Source organism: Marmota marmota, unplaced genomic scaffold, assembly GCF_001458135.2.
Source record: "Marmota marmota marmota unplaced genomic scaffold, marMar, whole genome shotgun sequence".
Lineage (NCBI taxonomy): Eukaryota > Metazoa > Chordata > Mammalia > Rodentia > Sciuridae > Marmota > Marmota marmota.
Genome location: NW_026000243.1, coordinates 3,234,650 through 3,252,928, shown reverse-complemented (window position 1 = coordinate 3,252,928; position 18,279 = coordinate 3,234,650). Strand labels below are relative to the sequence as shown.

Genomic DNA, 18,279 nt, shown 5'->3' with positions numbered 1-18,279 from the left:
AAAAATTTCTTTCCCCATATCCTTAGCCAAAACTGAGTAATCCTTCTCAGTTTTAAAATCTAAATTCTTCTTTTAAAATATATTTTTTAGTTGTAGATAGAAACAATACCTTTTATTTTATTTATTTATTTTTATGTGGTGCTGAGGATCAAACCCAAGATCCCGCACATGATAGGCGAGCACTCTTAACCACTGAGCTACGACCCTAGCCCTTGAAATCTAAATTTTAATTGCATTTTATTGAGAACTAGTAAGGCTGAACATTTTTACATGTTTCTTGTTCCTCCTACATTTATACTGAATTGCTAGAGTATGCCTTTTGTCCACGTTCCTATTACCTAAATGGCATTTAAGTCTAACTTGGAGACTGACCTCCCTTTGAAGTATGATCAGATACTGCATTCTGTATCCTGATAATGATTTTACCCATCATAAACACATAGAAGGCCAAAGGGCTATTACTCTTAGACTCCTCTTAGTCTCAAAATGCTTCTTACCTGATCTACCCCTCGTGGCGATCTCAGATGTCAGTCGCTTGAAATATTCTGGAAGATCAGCATAGTCATTTCCATAGGAGATGACCTTAATTCCTTTGTCAAGCATGTTTTCTCGAAGTTTCTTGAACTCATCTACATCTCCTCTCCGAACCAGCATGAAATGTTCTAAGTCAGATTTATGCTTGACGGCTTCTAGGAAGAGGGCCTGGAAAGTAGTGTCATCCACAGTCCAGCCACAACCCAGGAAAAGAAATGACTTGTTTTCATAGAGTTTCTGAATCTCTCTCTTAAAGGGGAAAAAAAACCAAAATATATTAATCATACCAAATACCTGATACAAGGCATGTCTAAAACAAAAAGTCAACATTTAGCAACTACAATGACCAATTAACTGAGATTCAAATTTTTTTGACTCCATTTGCCTTTTTGTTTTGTTTTGTTTTGTTTTACAAACTGAACCATGGGTCCTCAATAGATTTGCTCAAAGAAGTCTGACTACTTAGAATATAAACAAGGGTGTGAATGTTATGTGTAATGTGTATGTATATATTTACAAATATACACAAATTTAAAAATGTTACAAATAATTTTTTAATCACTAAATTTCAGTTGTAGATGCAGTTTTAGAAGATGTCAAGGAATAAATCCCTTATTATTAGAAATAGTAAATAAAATAATAATAATAAATCCCTTATTAGAAAATACATTTCCTGGATTTACTTTGGCTGTACCATGTAAGGAATCTACTACCATTCTATGTGGTCTAGTCCTAAGAATAGCCAGCACTGAGTTGGGGGGGGGGGCAATGAATTCCCCTACATATCACTGGCCAGGAAGTACTTCTGGTTTAAACATGTACATGTGACCAAGTCCAAAACTTACACCCTAAAGATCAATAAACAAAAGAAAACTTCCATTTTATCATCCTAGCCAAAATTTTTCAAATTTTTTTCCATCAAGCAGTTTAAATGTGAGTGGGTGTACTTAATTCAATTTAGGCCATTTTTGTTTTAACAAAAAGCTCTTTGGATTGTATGCTCTAATAGCGACTAGTATGTAAAAAGTTGCCTAAATTATTTTTGGCCCAGTTATTAATAAAACAATGAAGAAAGGTATCAGTGTATTCTTTGTATATAAGGATGATGCCAATGATGAGAGTACCATCTGCTGGCTGCAAGTACAAATGAAGAGTCTGTCCTGATCTGAAGGAAAGTTCTCCATTTCCCAGGATGGCTTGCACACTCAGAAGCTAAAAGGCATACGAAGGATGTCTGACCTTTCAGCTTTTTTTTTTTTTGCTTTTTTTTGTGGTGCTGGGTATTGAACACAGGGCCTTGCACATGTGAGGCAAGTACTCTATCAACTGAGCTATATCCCCAGCCCCCAGCTTTTGATTAATGAAAATGTTCCCCCTTTAAGACCTATGCCATATTTAGAGAGGCTCCCAGGAGAGTTCCTGAGTTCAGCAAGATCAGCACCACTCACCATAACTTCAGTGTTCCTGAGCACATTCTGATATCCAGCTGGATGAAGGACAATGCCACTAGGGTTGGTGTAGACCCCATGGATGTGTAGCACACTTAGCTTCCGCTTCTCCTGAGCCCACTCAAGGACCTGCACGACACAGAGACAGCTCATCTATGTGGCAAAATGGCACCTGCTTGAAGGTCACAATGGGCAAGAGGCTGTTTGAGGAAAGGACTTCTGACATAACCATCCAGCTTCATGGTATCACAGGACAAGAATGCAAAACCTGATGTGGCCTATTTCCATTTCAAGTGTAACTGTCAAGAAGGGATGGCAGGAAGTCTGCTGATTTCTCTTAGAAAGTAATAATCAGAAGTCAGAATTCATTTGTCATCGTTTATAGAAATAACAGGACCTTTCTACCAGTGACAAACATGAGAGCGACAGAGAAATGCTGCACTGATGGGCCCAAGAAATCAACCAGGCCCTTGTGTAGTCCCTGCTTGTGATAACTCTAGTGTGACCACATGGCTTACATTAGCTACTGGAAAAACAGCAAACATGACACAAACAGAGGCTTGGAAAGTACTGGCACAACTAGTCCTATTTTTCTCTTTGCCACTTATATACCATGCAGTCCAGATTGACAACCAGATAAATGCAGCTAAGCCACAAAACCAGCCGAAGAACTACCAGACTGAGTCGCCGAGCCTAGTTTCAACGGGTTATTGACTTTATTAATAAACTGTTTGCTATTTTAAGTCTCAAAGTTTCAGGGTAGTTTCTTGCAAAGCAATACAGAAGTACTAAAAGAATCACATCAGTACCCCAGAGAAACCTAAACTAGGGATGCCTCTCAAGACAACTGATGAAATTAGGAAGAAAATACCAAGACTGACAGTAAATAACTTTAGTTTTGGGAAGGCCTTTATGCTTCTGATGCCCATGAATAACTACCTGCCCTCTTTGAAGATTATATCAGAAATGGTAGACAAACTGTTCCAGACACTAATTTTTGAATTTAATGTAATCATTTAATTCAAGAAATACTTATTCAGCATCTACTAAGTGCCAGGTACTGAGTCATGAAGGGAAGAAAGCCTGACACATACCTGTCCAAATGGAGTTGCTATTCCTATGAAATAAACAGGAAACATAAAGAATATCCAAGATAAAAACTGCAAGTTACAGTCAGTACTATAAAGGAAATGGGCAAGGGAATGGACCCAAAATAATGTACAATTTAAAGACGATGATCAGAAATGGTTTCTCTGGGGAGGTAACTTAGTTGAGACTTATTGATGAAGGAGGAGCTGGCTATACAAAGCATGGGGGCATAGGAGGAACACGTTCCAATCATAGAAGAACAGTTTCCATGGCACCATTTCTCTAAATTCAGTTTCATTCTTCTTCTTCTTCTTTTTTTCCCTGCTGGGGGTTGATTCCAGGGGTGTTTTACCACTGAGCTATTTCCCCAGTCCTTTTTATTATTTGTTTTGAGATAGGATCTCACCAAGTTGCTGAGGCTGGCCTCCAACTTATGATCCTCCTGCCTCAGCTTCCTGAGTTGCCTGGGATTTACAGTCATGCACTACCACACCCAACTTGATTCCCTCTTAAATCCTAGCTTCCAGGTCAGCAAAACCTCAAGAGTGGTGTTAGAGCTACTACTCTGGAGAGGCAGCACAGGGGCAATGAATGCCAATGAGTGAATTGCTGGTCTATTGATTATACTTAGCTGGGTTCTAAGGTGGCCACAAAGGTAGGTTCCTGAAGAAAACAAAGCATTGAAGAAAAATTACAAAAACCATGAGACTTTAAGCACTTATTCTGTTATTGCTGACAAAGATCAACATCCTTAATTAAGTATTATGATAGATGGTTTAGGTATGGTATAGATTACATTAAAAAGACACTTGCTGCTGGGCGCAGTGGCTCAGGCACAAGGATCGTGAGTTCAAAGCCAGCTTCAGTAATGGTGAGGGGCTAAGCAACTGAGTGAGACCCTGTCTCTAAATAAAATAGCACTGGGGATGTGGCTCAGTGGTTGAGTGCCCCAGAGTTCAATCCCTGGTACAAAAAAAAAAAAAAGACACCTGCTTAGACTGGTGTGGTGGAGCACACTTGTAATGCCATCTACTCAGGATGGCTGAAGCAGTATAACAAGTTCAAGGCCAGCCTGGGCAATTTATGCAAGACCCTGTCTCAAAATACAAATTTTTTAAAAATGCTGGGGATATAGCTCAGTGGCAGAGCACTTGCAAGCATGTGCAAGGCCTGGGTTCAACCCCAGAACCCCAGATATCTCCAAAGACAGTTTAATGTTTGCACGGAAATGTTGGAACCTCAACTTTCAAGCTATCACCTGGTCTGAAAAATGTTCTTCCAATCATCATAAAGTAGTCTAGATACCATAAATAATGGATCCTAAGAGAGAACTATGAATAAATATTACAACATTTGAAACCATCAGGTGCTAAAGAGATCTCACAGTTCAAAGAAGTTCCTCTAATATTGCTTTTGAAATTGGGCAAAACTGTCAAAACTCATAACTGAACACTTTAAAGATCTGTGCATTTTACTATATATTAATTTTATCTCAAAAAAAAAAACAAAACAAAAACCTCCAAAAGCACAAGTAAGGATAAAGATCTTCCTTTCTCGATCTGCATAAACACCAATATGCTGATCAGGAAGCAGCAATTCTCATGAATTCTCAAAACACTTATGCTTTTTACCTTTTTTTCATCAGTAAGGTCAAGGGATTCAAGTTGTTTTCCTTGGTCTGCTGCATATAGTTCTAGGAGATTATCAAAATTTGTAGTTAAAACTAGGGCTCCATTTTCCATCAGGTGGAGAACTGACTGAAGTAGCTGTTTTCCAGAATCTTCCATCTTTGACTCCAAGTCATCAAATACTTCATATAAACAGTCTTTGAAAAATGTGGATCGAACATTACTGGTACGCTGTGGAGAGATTTGAAACCAGAAATTAATTCAAGGCATTCTGGAAGGCTGCTTGTTTTAAAGTAATAAGAAATTTATTAAGAACTTTTTGTACTTAAACAATTTCTCCTGTATGGTTGTACGCAGGAAAATGGGGTGATACAAGCCAAGCAGAATGTCTGGCATGTAGCAAGTGATCAGTACTATTATATCTTATGCAAATAAACATAAGTGCTGTAAAACAGACATTTTTCAGAAGGAAGAAAATAGGGAGCTGAGGTTGTGGCTCAGCAGTAGAGCGCTCATCTAGCATGTGTGAGGCACTGGGTTCAATCCTCAGCACCACATAAAAATAAATAAATATCCAACTGCAACTAAAAAATATATTTTAAAAAAGGATGAAAATAGGTATATTGAGAGATGAGTATTTTTTAAAATTTGCTCTAGACAGTTGAATGCATTTTGACACATAATACATAAATGGAGTATAGCTTCTCATTCTTATGATTATACATGATATAGAATTATACTGGTCATATAATCATATACATACATAGGATCTGTTCATTCTACTATTCTTGTCCCTCCCTTCCCCTCTCTCTAATCCAAAGTACCTCTATTTTTCCCTAGCCACACCCCTCCCATTGTGAATAGCATCCAAATATCAGAGCAAATATTTGGCCGTTGGTTCTTTGGGATTGGCTTATTTCGCTCAGCATATTCTCTAGCTCTATCCATTTATCAGCCAGTGCCATAATGTCATTCTTCTTTAAGGCTGAATAATATTCTATTGTGTGTGTGTATTATTTATATATATATATGAATCTCACATTTTCTTTATCCATTCAACTGTTGAAGGGCACCTAGGTTGGTTCCATAGTTTAGCTATTGTGAATGGAGCTGCTATAAACATTGATGTGGCTGTGTCACTGTAGTATACTGATTTTAAAGTCCTTTGGGTATAAACTGAGGAGTGGGATAGCTGGGTCAAATGGTGGTTCCATTCCAGGTTTTCTGAGGAATCTCCACACTGCTTTCCAGAGTGGTTACACCAATTTGCAGTCCCACCAGCAATGTATAAGTACACTCTTTTCCCCACAGAGAGATGAGAATTTAACATCAGGATTAAAGGAGAAGAGAGGAGAAAGCACAGTACCAACCACCCTCTAATTAGGTCTCAGACAGGAAAGTGATGCTCTGTTAAACTTCCCTTACCTACAAAATAACCTCTAAAAGATATAACTAAAATGTGTTTAGTATTCTTTTTCCTAATCCTAGGTATTCTTTATGGCTGTTTATGAAGTTAGGAAAAAACATTTAACATCTCTCTCCCTGTTTTTTTCCCTGGCCTAACTCAGCAATCTATTCACAGATTTATTATGAAGAATACCTAGGCCAAGTGAGGTGGTGCAAGCCTGTAATCCCATTGGCTTGAGAGGCTGAGGCAGGAGGAAAAGGAGTTCAAAGCCAGCCTCAGAAAAAATAACACTAAGTAACTCAGTGAGACCCTGTCTCTAAAGAAAATACAAAATAGGGCTGGGGATGTGGCTCAGTGGTTGGGTACCCCTGAGTTTAATCCCTGGAATCTCCCCTCAGGAAAAAAAAAAAAAAAAAAAACTAGTATATTTTTAAATTAGTATTAAAAAAAACTTAATGGAATTTTACAACTAAAAATTGTAATTTGCAACTGTTAAGATTAAACAGCTGGAAGCCAGGCATAGTGGTGCACACCTGTAATCCCAGTGGCACAGGAGACACTAAACAACTCAGTGAGACCCTGTCTCTAAATAAAAAATAGAAAATGGGGCTGGGGATGTGACTCAGTGGTTGAGTGCCCCCGAGTTCAATCCCTAGTACCCTGTGGCTCCCTTCCCTGCCAAAAAAGATTAAACAGCTGGATATGGTGATGAATGCCTGAAATCCCAGAGACTTGGGAGGCTAAGGCAGGAAAATCACAAGTTTTGAGGCTGGCCTGTTCAACTAGTGAGCCCCTGTATCAAAATAAAGAACAAAAAGGACTGGAAATATATTCCAGTGGTAAAGCATCCATGGGTTCAATTCCCAATACCACAGAAAACAAATAAACAAAAAACATCAAGTACTAATCAATTTAAAATAGACTGTTTCTTAACATATGGTATAAATAAATAATTGCTTTTCGAGCTTCACTTGTAAATACATCATGTGCTACATAAAGATGTTCTGGTGAGTGATGGACCATACCCTACGACACCACATTCTCCCATTTGATAGTTTCACTTAGTGATGTCATAGCCATCTTAGTTTTTGTAAGCACACTCTGCGATGTTTGTACAATAATGAAATAGCCTAAGGATGTGTTTCTCAGCTGTATCCCATCACTAGGCCATGCATAACTGTATCTCTGAATACTAATGAGGAACTAGAATACAAACTTCAGGTGGGAAGCTGGCTTTATAGCTTAAAGGAACAAAGTGACCCCTAGGAGAAAAGGAATTTGAAATGAGAAAGTAACTATGTATGTGTTGAATCAAATATCTGATCCCTAGTCTGTTCCTGAAAGACCATTCCATTAGGTAATACTGAACCAAGAATGAGTGAGTTTTTGAGATGAGGTCTTGACCTGTTGCCTAGCCTGGCTTTGAACTCCTGGGTTCAAGTGGATCTCCTGATTTAGTCTCCTGAGAAGCTGGGACTACAGGTGCAAACCACCATGACCACCTCAAGAATTAATTCTTAAAGGTTCTGATATTTCCCATTTAAACTAGTCAATTGCACTTGGCTGCAAGAGAGAGAGATTAGCTCCTAATGCATTCCCTCAAAGTTGTCCTGCTACCCTTCCTGGTTTCCTCTGTGTATCTTTCTCATACAGCAATGTTCAGAGCTGTGTCCATGGAACCACCTAAGCAGATTCATATAACACATTTCAATTAGCTAAACTCTTTCCCTAATTTGAGGGAGTAGCTAATAAAATTATCAATTATTTAATCATACCTATCAAAGAAATGTTAACTACAAATGGTAGCTTCACAACAGAAGCATGAGAACACTGAGGTGAGACAATGCCTCTGCTTGGTGGGGATGCAATTCTAATTTAATTGGTTTCCGTCAACCAATGTTCCAAGCTGCATCCACCAGAACACAGGCTTCTTGCTATACTTTGCTGTCACTAGGTTCAGAGATTCTTTTCTAGTGCTAAACAGATAGAATGATTCATACCTTATATGGCTAAGAATGGGTCATGGTCTTCATAAATTAACAGCACACAGGCAACCAACTGTGGACTCACTAACATAATAGATTTGTCATAAAAAAAAAATAGTGTTCTTTTAATGTCTATCAAACTTATAAACTCATTTACCCTTATATCTTGCAATCCCATTTTTGGGAAGGTATTCCACAGATAAAACTGCAAAAAATTAAAAAAAATGATATATACAAGGTTAACAATGTTCTGTTTCATAACAGCAAAAGACTGTAAGCAAACCAAATACTCATATAGGAAACTGGTATGGTCCAGTACACATGTTGCAATTTGAACGTCCCCAAAGGCCCAAGTATTAAAGGTCTGGTCCACAGAATGATGCTATTAGGAAGTTGTAGAACCTTGTGGGAGGTCCTTAAACCACTGATGTGTGCCCCTGAAGGGGACTGAGAAACCCTGGACCCTTCTAGTTTTTTTTTCCTTCCTTCTTGGCTCATGATATCAGTAGTTTTGCTCTGTCATGATGTGCTACCTTACCATAGACCCAAAGCAATGGGGACAAGCAATCATGGACTAAAATCTCTAAACTTTGAGCTTTTTACGGCAACTATTTCATTATAGTGTTAGAAAGCTAACACACCACATATAAGACAATGGCATGGAAATATCTCTAGGACACACTATTAGGTAGAACAAGCTGCAAGACAGTATGCCCAGAAAGCTATGTTTTGAATTGGAAGATGGAGGCAGTAAGGGAAGAAATATTTATAGATCTGCTTTGTTATGGCTTAGATATGAGGTGTTTCCCCAAAACCTCATGTGTGAGAAATATAAGAAAGTTCAGAGGTGAAACAATCGGGTTATTAAGAGTCTTAACCTAATCAGTGCATTAATACACTGATAGGGATTAACTGCGTGGTAACTGTAGGCAGATAGGGCGTGGCTAAAGGAGGTGGGTCACTGAGGTTGTGCCTTTGGGCACAATTTATATATTTTGTCCATGGTGAGGGGAGCTCTGTCTTTCATTCTGTGTCCTGGTACTATGCCCTGAGCTGCTTTCCTCCTCTACACCCTTTCACCATGATGTTCTGCCTCATCTCAGGCCTAGAGCAAGGGAGTCAGCCATCAATGAACTGACACCTCTGAAGCTGTGAGTCCCAAATAAACTTTTCCTCTAAAATTGTTCTTGTTACATCTTTTGGTCACAGAAGTAAAAAAACTAAAACATGCTTCCATCTGCAAAAAGAAACACTGGAAAGATACATAAAAAACATTAGTGGTGACCTGTGTCAGGTGAGTTAGCAAAGAGAAGGGAGATAAACATAAGAATGGGAGAAGAATGTTTCAATATCTGCAAAACTTTTTATAACCTTTTGATTTCTGCAAAGTGTACAAATAATATCTATTCAAAAAAGCAAAATTAAGTTGCAAATTCAATAAAGCGTACAGTGACTTCCTTCTTGTTGCTATTAAGAACTTCCTTTTTGTATTTTATTATAGTTTCATTTTGTACCCTGACTCATACACACACAATGGTACATAATATATTTTAACATCAGTCAAATTATCATGCACACAGATAAAAAGTCATGGGTATAGAATACATTTTCTTGATTCTAAGAAAAGATATACAAAAGGTAAAAACTTGGAAATATATTTCTTGAATCACTTATTTTTAGCTCAATATCTTTTAGTCCTATTTATGTAAGTTATTCAATCTTGTATATCAAGTAAGAAGGAAAGAGGCTTTGGTAGCTGCATTGATTTCCTCAGATTTGAAATGAAACTTTCACTTAGGCCAAGTGATCCTAGAACTAAATTTCCCACTAGTAGCCTCTGTAACTAAAAACAATGGAATGAAAAACAAAACAGGGAGGTTTAGAAGTCAAAAGGAAATGTCCAATTCCCACACAACTTAAAAGCCTTTCCCCTTTCATTTAAAACAGTGAACTGAATCCAATGTTGCTTCACTTCCTTCTATCCTGTAACTCTGATTTTTTGAAACGTGTAATAAAAACAAAACAACAGTAACAACAAAAATTCCTCTTTTCTCCCAAGATTGTTATGAAAAAGGGTGGCTAGTTCAGCTTACAATTCACTCCTTAAATGTTACTAAGTGTCACTTAATTCTTCACAAAACCATATGAGGTAATTAATATCCCAGTGGGTTTTTGTTTTTGTTTTTGCAGTGCTGGTAATCCAACCCAGGGCTTCTATCATTGATCTCATCCCTAACCCCTATCCCAGGCTTATATATCTGCAAACAAATGAACAGAGGTTAAAGGACTTGCCCAGGGTTCCATGTACACTGAAATTGCAGGGTCTTTCTGATTTTGAAATCCAGACTCTTTGCCTTGAATCCATAATGTCACTTCCTCATTATATTAAAATGAATCAGTATGTGGGCCAAATAACCCTGCTGTATTACTGTTGATTTTTCCGATTTGGCTTTTAAAAAATATGGGCATTTCCAAACATACACAAAAGCAAAAAGAGCATAACCCCCCTCCCCCCATGTAACCATCGCCCAATATCACACAGAACCAATCCTGTTTAGGTTTAACCTAAACTCCCCTCTACTATGCCTTCTTTCCTCTTCACTGAATTTTTAGGAGTCAATTCCCAGGCATCATATAATTTCATTCACAGATACTTTACATTCCCTAAAACAAAAAGACCTTCCTTAATATGCAAGTTGAAAACATAACTACAATACCAGTATCACAACTAAAAAAGTATTGATTCCCTAGTATCAAGTACTTCAGTAGTATTCAAATTTCCCCAAGTTCCTCATTTTTAAAAAAGTCATTAAGTTGCTTGTATTTTTTCTTACATATGTAGGGTTTCACAAAATTTGGCCCACGGACTTGACCCCACAGACTCCTGGGGGATAAGCAGTTATTATTTTCATAATAATGTTAACATAATTATGACTTTTAAACTGTGTTGAAATTTTTATTGATGGTTCAAGAACAATGGTGGGCAAAATGCTGGTACCTTAAACAAGGTGGTGGAGCTCAACTGTGACAGTAAAGATTGTGTGCTTCACTTCCCAACTCCATTAAAAGAAGTGTGTGAGGCTGTTTCACCTAACATTGGCCTTCTCAAAGCAGTAATAACTGTCATCTGCATTAAATCTTTACCCTTGAGTACATGATCTTTCACTATGCTGGGTGAAGAAACAGGAAATAGTCGGGCATCGTGGTGCCCACCTTTAATCCCAGACATTCAGGAGGCTGAGGCAGGAGGATGGCAAACTTGAGACCAGCAGCAGCAATTTAGTGAGACCCTGGGAGGTGGGGGTAAGGGTGTAGCTCAATGGTCAAGTGTCCTTGAGTTAAATCCTCACTACTATCAAAAAATAAAAGAAACAGGGCATATGCATAAAAAGCACTTCTGCAACATACTGGAATATGAAAGCTGAATTGAGGGAAAACATTTGAGAGCAATTATTTTAGTTTTAAGCTGATTTTGCCACCCTTTTCCTCACACACTATTTTTACTTGAAAGAATGACTGACAAACTTTTGTTCAATAGATACACGTATTCTCAAGCATGTTCTCAAAAATGAAGTGAGCCTGTCCTTTTGAGGAAAACAACTGATGACTGCTGCCACTGTTGCCAATGGTAATGTAATGTCTGAGCTTTCAAGCAAAAGTTGGAATTTTAGAAAATTTTCAACTCCCACAGTGAGCTTTCACAGCAACCAAATGTTCTTCTGATGAGCTGGTGATAATATCCATGAATGTAATTCTTTTTGATTGCATAATGAAGTCTGTCAACATCTGGAAGATATGCATCTCAGCAAGCCATTATTTTCCAAAAAATGACCAATGTAAGATGTTATAAAATCACACATGATAAGATTTATTCCAATTGCAAAACAGAAAGATAAGATTTTTTTTTAGTTGTAGTTGGACACAATACCTTTATTTTGTTTTTATGTGGTGCTGAGGATCGAACCCAGCACCCGCACATGCTATGTGAGTGCTCTACTGCTGAGCCACAACCCCAGCCCCCACGACAAATAGATTTTAATACAACAGAATAAGAAAAGTTTCACTGATAGGATTTCAGATTCTATACTGATATAAAAATGAAGGAATCCATCACTTACTGAGTTTTCCATACAGTATCAACAAAGAATATCCACAATTATCTGAAAAGACTATTAAAAGAGTACTCTCTTTTCCAACCATGTATCTGTCTGAGATTAAATTTTCTTCATATATTTAAACCAAAACAACATAACTACAGTAACTATAGAAAACAGACATGAGAATTCACGAATTCTATCAAGTCAGATAGTAAAGAGATTGGCAAAAATGTGAAACAATAGTACTCTTCTTATTCATTTATTTTTGTTTTAGAAAACATATTATTTTTAATAAAATGTTATTTATGTTAACATGTAGTAGGGTATACTATTTTAAAATAAATTAATATTTTAAATTTTTATTTTGATTTTTCACAGTGACTGTTGATAGATCTGACCTATATAAACAAAAATTATTTGAATCCTCAATAATTTTTAATTTTTTTTTTTTTTTGAGCGGTACTGGGGATTGAACTCTGACCACAGTGGTCGAGTGCCCCTGAGTTCAATCCCCAGCCCAATTTTGTATTTTCTTTAGAGACAGGGTCTCACTGAGTTGCTTTAGCACCTTGCTTTTACTGAGGCTGACTTTGAACTCACTATCCTCCTGCCTCAGCCTCCCAAGTTGCTGGGATTATAGGCATACACCACTGCGCCCAGCTGGTATGTAGCTTTTTAAAGATGTCTTTTGTCTGGTTTTGGTTAGCAGGATAGTATCTACCCTGTAAAATGAGTTGGAAGTGTTTCCTACTATTCTAATTTTTGAAGTGACTTGGGAATAATTTTTAAATTTAAAAAATTTAAAATATTAGTACCTCCAACTAAAATATTTGCATAAAGGCTGCTGTTTTTATTTTTGTGACAGAGTTCACATTACATAAAATTTACTCTTTTAAAGCAAGCAATTCAGCGTTTTTTTTTTAGCATATTCACAAAATACAACCACTATTATCTAATTCTAGAACATTCTTATCAACCCAAAAGGAAACCTTGTACTCATTAGCATTTACTTTTTTTTTGGTACCACGGATTGAACCCAGAGGCACTTTACCACTGAGCCACATCCCCAAGAACTTTCTACTTTTTATTTTGACATAGGAATTACTGAGGTTGGCTTTGAACTTGTGATCCTCTTGTCTCAGCTTCCTGCATGGTTGAGATTACAGGCATGTGCCACCATACTCCGGCAGCATTTACTCATTTTTCTCCTCTCCTACCCTTGCAACCATTTATCTACTTTCTGTCTCTATGCACCTACTTATTCTGGACATTTTATGTGAATGGGTTGTACAATGTGTCCCCTGTCTGGCTCTTTCACTTATGTTTTCAATGTTCCTCCATGCTATGGCATGTATCAGTACTTCATCTGTTTTCAAAGCTAAATAAATGTGGCTGGATCACATTTTATCCATCTATTCTTGCATTAATGGACACCTGAATTGTTGCCATTTTTTGGCTATTTTGAAAAATGCTGTTATAAACATTGTGTGCAGTGCTTGCATAAATGTGCTTTTAAGTCTCTTAACACCTAAAAGTGGAATTGCTAAGTGATAGAGTAATGGTTTAACTTTTTAAGGGCTTATCAAATTATTTTCAAAATGGCTACACCATTTTATACTCCAAGCTCCCCAAAACAAGTATGAGGGTTCCAATTTCTCTGCAACACTTGTTACTATCTTTTTAAAACTAACCATCCTATGTGGGGAAAAAGGCACACTCATACATTGCTGATGGGACTGCAAAATGGTGCAGTCAATATGGAAAGCTCGGAATGTAATGTAACCACCACTTGACCCAGCTATCCCACTCCTTGGTCTATACTCAGAGAACTTAAAACAGCATACTACAGGGACACAGCTCCATCAATATTTATAGCAGCACAATTCACAACAGCTAAACTATGGAACCAACCCAGATGCCCTTCAGTAGATGAATGGATAAAGAAAATATGCACAATGGAATATTACTCAGCAATAAAAGAGAATAAAAATCATGGCATGTGAAGGTAAATGGATGAAGTTGGAGAATATAATGCTAAGTGAAGTTAGCCAATCCCCAAAAACCAAATGCCAAATGTGTTCTCTGATATAAGGAGGCTGATTCATAGTGGGGTTGGGAGGGAGAGCATGAGAGGATTAGACAAACTCTATATAGGGCAAAGCGGTGGGAGGGGAAGGGAGGAGGCATGGGGTTAGAAATGATGGTGGAATGAGATGGATATCATTACCCTAAGTACATGTATGAAGACACGAATGGTGTGAATATACTTTGTATACAACCAGAGATAAAAAATTGAGCTCTATATGTGTAATATGAATTGTAATGCATTCTGCTGTCATATATAGCAAATTAGAATTTAAAAAGTGAAAACAAACAAATAAATAAATAAACCAGCTATCCTAGTGGCCATGAAATGGCGCCTCCTTGTAGTTTTGTTTTTCAATTCCCTAATGACTAGTGATGTTAGCCTCCTCTCATGCTTATTGACAATCTTCCTTGGAAAAAATGTTCATTCAAATCTGTTATCATTTTAAGATCAGATTATTTACATTTTTATTAAATCACTGACAAAGTCATTAAGTCATATTTTCTTTTTTTTTTAATATATATTTTTTAGTTGTAGATGGACACAATACGTTTATTTATTTATCTTTATGTGGTGCTAAGGATCAAACCCAGGGCCTGAGTGCTCTACCACTGAGCCACAACCCCAGCCCATGAAGTTATATTTTCTTCTATGAACTTAATACTTTTTTTTCCTGACATTTATTTCCATGATATTTTTTGTTGTTGATGATGTTGTGGGGAAATACTGGGAATTAAACCCAAGGGCTGAGCTATATCCCCAGCCCTTTTTAAAATGTTTTATTTGGAGAAAGGGTCTCACTAAGTTGCCCAGGATGGCTTCAAACTTGTGATCTTCCTACCTCAGTCTCCTAAGTCACTGGAACTACAAATGTGCACCACCACCACACAGCTATGTGATCCGTTTGAATTAGATTTGCATGTTGTGTGAAAAGAAGATCCCATGAACCCTTTAAACCCCATTAATTCTTTCCATGGTTCTAAGTAAGTAACAACTTTTCCCAATTAAGGCCAAGGAAATGAAAACAGGAAGTGAAAAGCCCTAAAGTTCTATAATGAACCAATAGGAATTTATTTTTAAATGCTTATCTTTTTAATTCTTAAGGATACTTCTTTGGGGGTAAAAATGGAAATCATCACTGATAGCTGACTTTTTAATAAGTAGGAGTTATGTTTTTTAAAAGGTGCATTTGACTTATTAAAATTTATAACTCTATGGATGGAGATGCAGCTTTGTGGTAGAGTGCTTGCCTAGCATCAGTGAGGTCCTGAGTCTGATCCCCAGTAGCAAAAAGAAAAATAAATTTAGAACATGGTCTGAAATAGTGAGTCCTGATTTTTTAAAAATATCTTTATTAATTTTTATGTGGTGCTGAGGATCGAACCCGGTGACTCACAAGTGCTCTACCACTGACCTACAGCCCCAGCTCGAGTCCTGATTTAAAAAAAAAAATTTTTAAGGCAAAGCAAGTCAATGAGGCCCTTTATCCAACTTGGTTTTGATAAAACAAAATAAAAATCCTTATAAATATTTTGAGTTTCTGTCTCTAAAATGAACATTAAGAATTGATTTTGTTTCATCCATAAAAATGCTAAGAATTATCTCCAATTTTTCTCATGTTCCCTAAAAGGCATGGATGCCAGAGAATACAAATTTATAATAGTGAGAATAGAAAAAGTAAATTCAAAATACAGTGATATTGGGACAGTAACTTCATTTTGGTAAATGAAGGTCTCTATATCACATACCCACACACAAGCAGAGAATAAAATGGGATCAAGACAACTAACCTGAATACGGTCCATAAATAGACATTTTACACAAGAGCCAAATGTTATGCAAATCTACAAGTTACAAAATGAATGCCCCTATTACAACCAGCATGCTGGTCATGGTTTGAGGAAATTTTAAATGCCATGATATATAGGAGGATACTCACAGGAGAGAGTTTCTGAATAAGGTCATGGGCAACATGGACAAGGTTCTTGTCTTCATGGAGACATTTCTGAAACTTTTTGCTCTCCTCATCTTCTAGAAGATCAAAATCAATGGCAGCATCCAATAAGGCCTGAATTAACCCCTTCCAGGATTTTAAGGCTGGAACCTGAGGAGCAACTGCAGCACTTATGCCAGTTCCAATCACCAGCACAAGTTCCCGAGGTTTCTTAGTTTTTAAGCTTGGAAGCAGCTTCCTGAAATAGCAAAATATACAAGAGGACTGGTATCTGCAATAGATATGAGGCACAGGAAAGACTATCTGACTACTAAAGCTATAGTCAGTTATCTCTATATAACAAGTTTTCAGCTCTGAGTTTTATAGTTGCAAAGATGCCAAATACATTTCTGACACTTAAATAAAACACCAGAATACTGTGCCAGTGCCTACTGAAAAATAAAGTGCTTAAGAAAAATAAACCTGTTTCAGTAATCCTAAAAAAAAAAAAAATCTTAAAAATGAATTTTCTCCTTCATAATTCTTTCAACTGAGAAGATCCACTAATATTAGGAAAAAGTCCAAATGTATTACAACTCACTTGTGTTCTGCCAATTAAATTATATTTTAAATTAGTATTACATTTCAGAAGAACATCTTTGATTTATATTCTAGAGAGAAAAGATAACCGATACAAATTAAATTCCTATCATTGAGAAATGTTAAAACAGGAGATGAAAACCAATAAAAAACTGAATTATAAATTTTGTAAACTGAGCATGAGCTAGATAGCCAAGTATGAGGACAAATTTGACCTCAGTTTTGTTTAGATATCCTTAGGCAAAAAAAAGAAAGAAAAAAAAAAAGGGTCAGGAGGGAAAGGGAAAGAAAAATAAAAGGATATGACAAAAAATGAAAAACATTCCTTTCTTACCACGAGAAGCACACATTTCTGTTCCAAAGCACATGTGAGATAGCATGGGTACAAGTTTTTGTTTCTGTTCCTCATTCCCCTTTCATTCTAGAGACTGCCTTTCCCAACCATTTTTTACCGAACAGTAAAATGAATAGAAATAGGATCAGCATTTTAATAAAACCCAAGAAAGAAAAAGTACTTTAAAAGTCTGGGAAATGTGGTTTAGGGGAAACAACCTCTCAAAGTTTTTTCCCTACCCCTAACTCCAGCATTTAGTCATTCAACAATTGTGAAAAACTTGTAAATACCAGACAATATGATAGGTATTAGTGATGTACTTATGGACAAAACAAAATCTCTGATCTCAAAAAAAGTTTGTTTTCCTACTAGAAAAGCCTGATAATAGATACTAGAGAGAGAGAATTACATACAAATCCATATACACATGTAGAGAAAACTTAGAGAAGGATTCACAAGAACAGAAAATAGTAACTAACTGGGGACTGGGGAGAAGCAGCAGCACTTTTGATGGCTAGCAGATAGACATGAGCAGTAGGATGAAGTTAAGAAAATAATTCTATAGAAGAGGCCTGCTGTGCTGCCCATACCCCATGTTTGCTTGCTTGCTTTTTTCACTTTTTTTTAATTGGTACATTATAGTTATACATAATGACCTGGTTTATTATTACATATTTGTACATGCATACAATATAACAATAATTTGGCCACTCTCACTCCCCAGCTCCTTCCCTCTCACCCCTTGATCCCTTTCTTCTACTGATCTCCCTTTGATTTTCACCAAACTTTCTTCTAAAAAGAAATTAACCTAAGGCAACTCTGGCCCTGACCTAGTTCAAGTCAACAAGATGTTACATTCTTTGGCAAGCAACCTGTTATATGTAAAGCTATATTTCTCAAGAATCTTGATTGTAAGATCCTCCCTATTGTTAACAGATGTTACCACTGGGCTGGATAGGGGGGCACATTTGGGAGGCTGAGGCATAAGGACTGCAAGTTCAAAGTCAGCCTCAGAAACTTAGCAAGGTGAGACTCTGTCTCAAAATAAAAAAATAAAAAAACAAGAGCTGGGGATGTGACTCTGATTCAGTGACACTGGGTCCAATCTCTGGTACCAAAAAAAAAAAAAAAAAAAAA

General features: G+C 36.9%; 1 protein-coding gene across 5 annotated transcripts in view; it reads right to left on the bottom strand.

Annotated features, from left to right (window-relative positions):
• Positions 1-18,279, bottom strand: part of Fam118b (family with sequence similarity 118 member B) — a 50,902-nt gene that overhangs the window by 3,005 nt on the left and 29,618 nt on the right. For all 5 annotated transcript variants that reach the window (XM_015499015.2, XM_015499014.2, XM_048796098.1 and 2 more), the window contains 4 exons: positions 16,215-16,467; positions 4,703-4,930; positions 1,983-2,111; positions 498-783 (listed from right to left, as the gene is read on the bottom strand). In XM_015499015.2, coding sequence (XP_015354501.1) covers positions 498-783; positions 1,983-2,111; positions 4,703-4,930; positions 16,215-16,467 — 896 coding nt within the window. The remainder of the gene's footprint in view (positions 1-497; positions 784-1,982; positions 2,112-4,702; positions 4,931-16,214; positions 16,468-18,279) is intronic.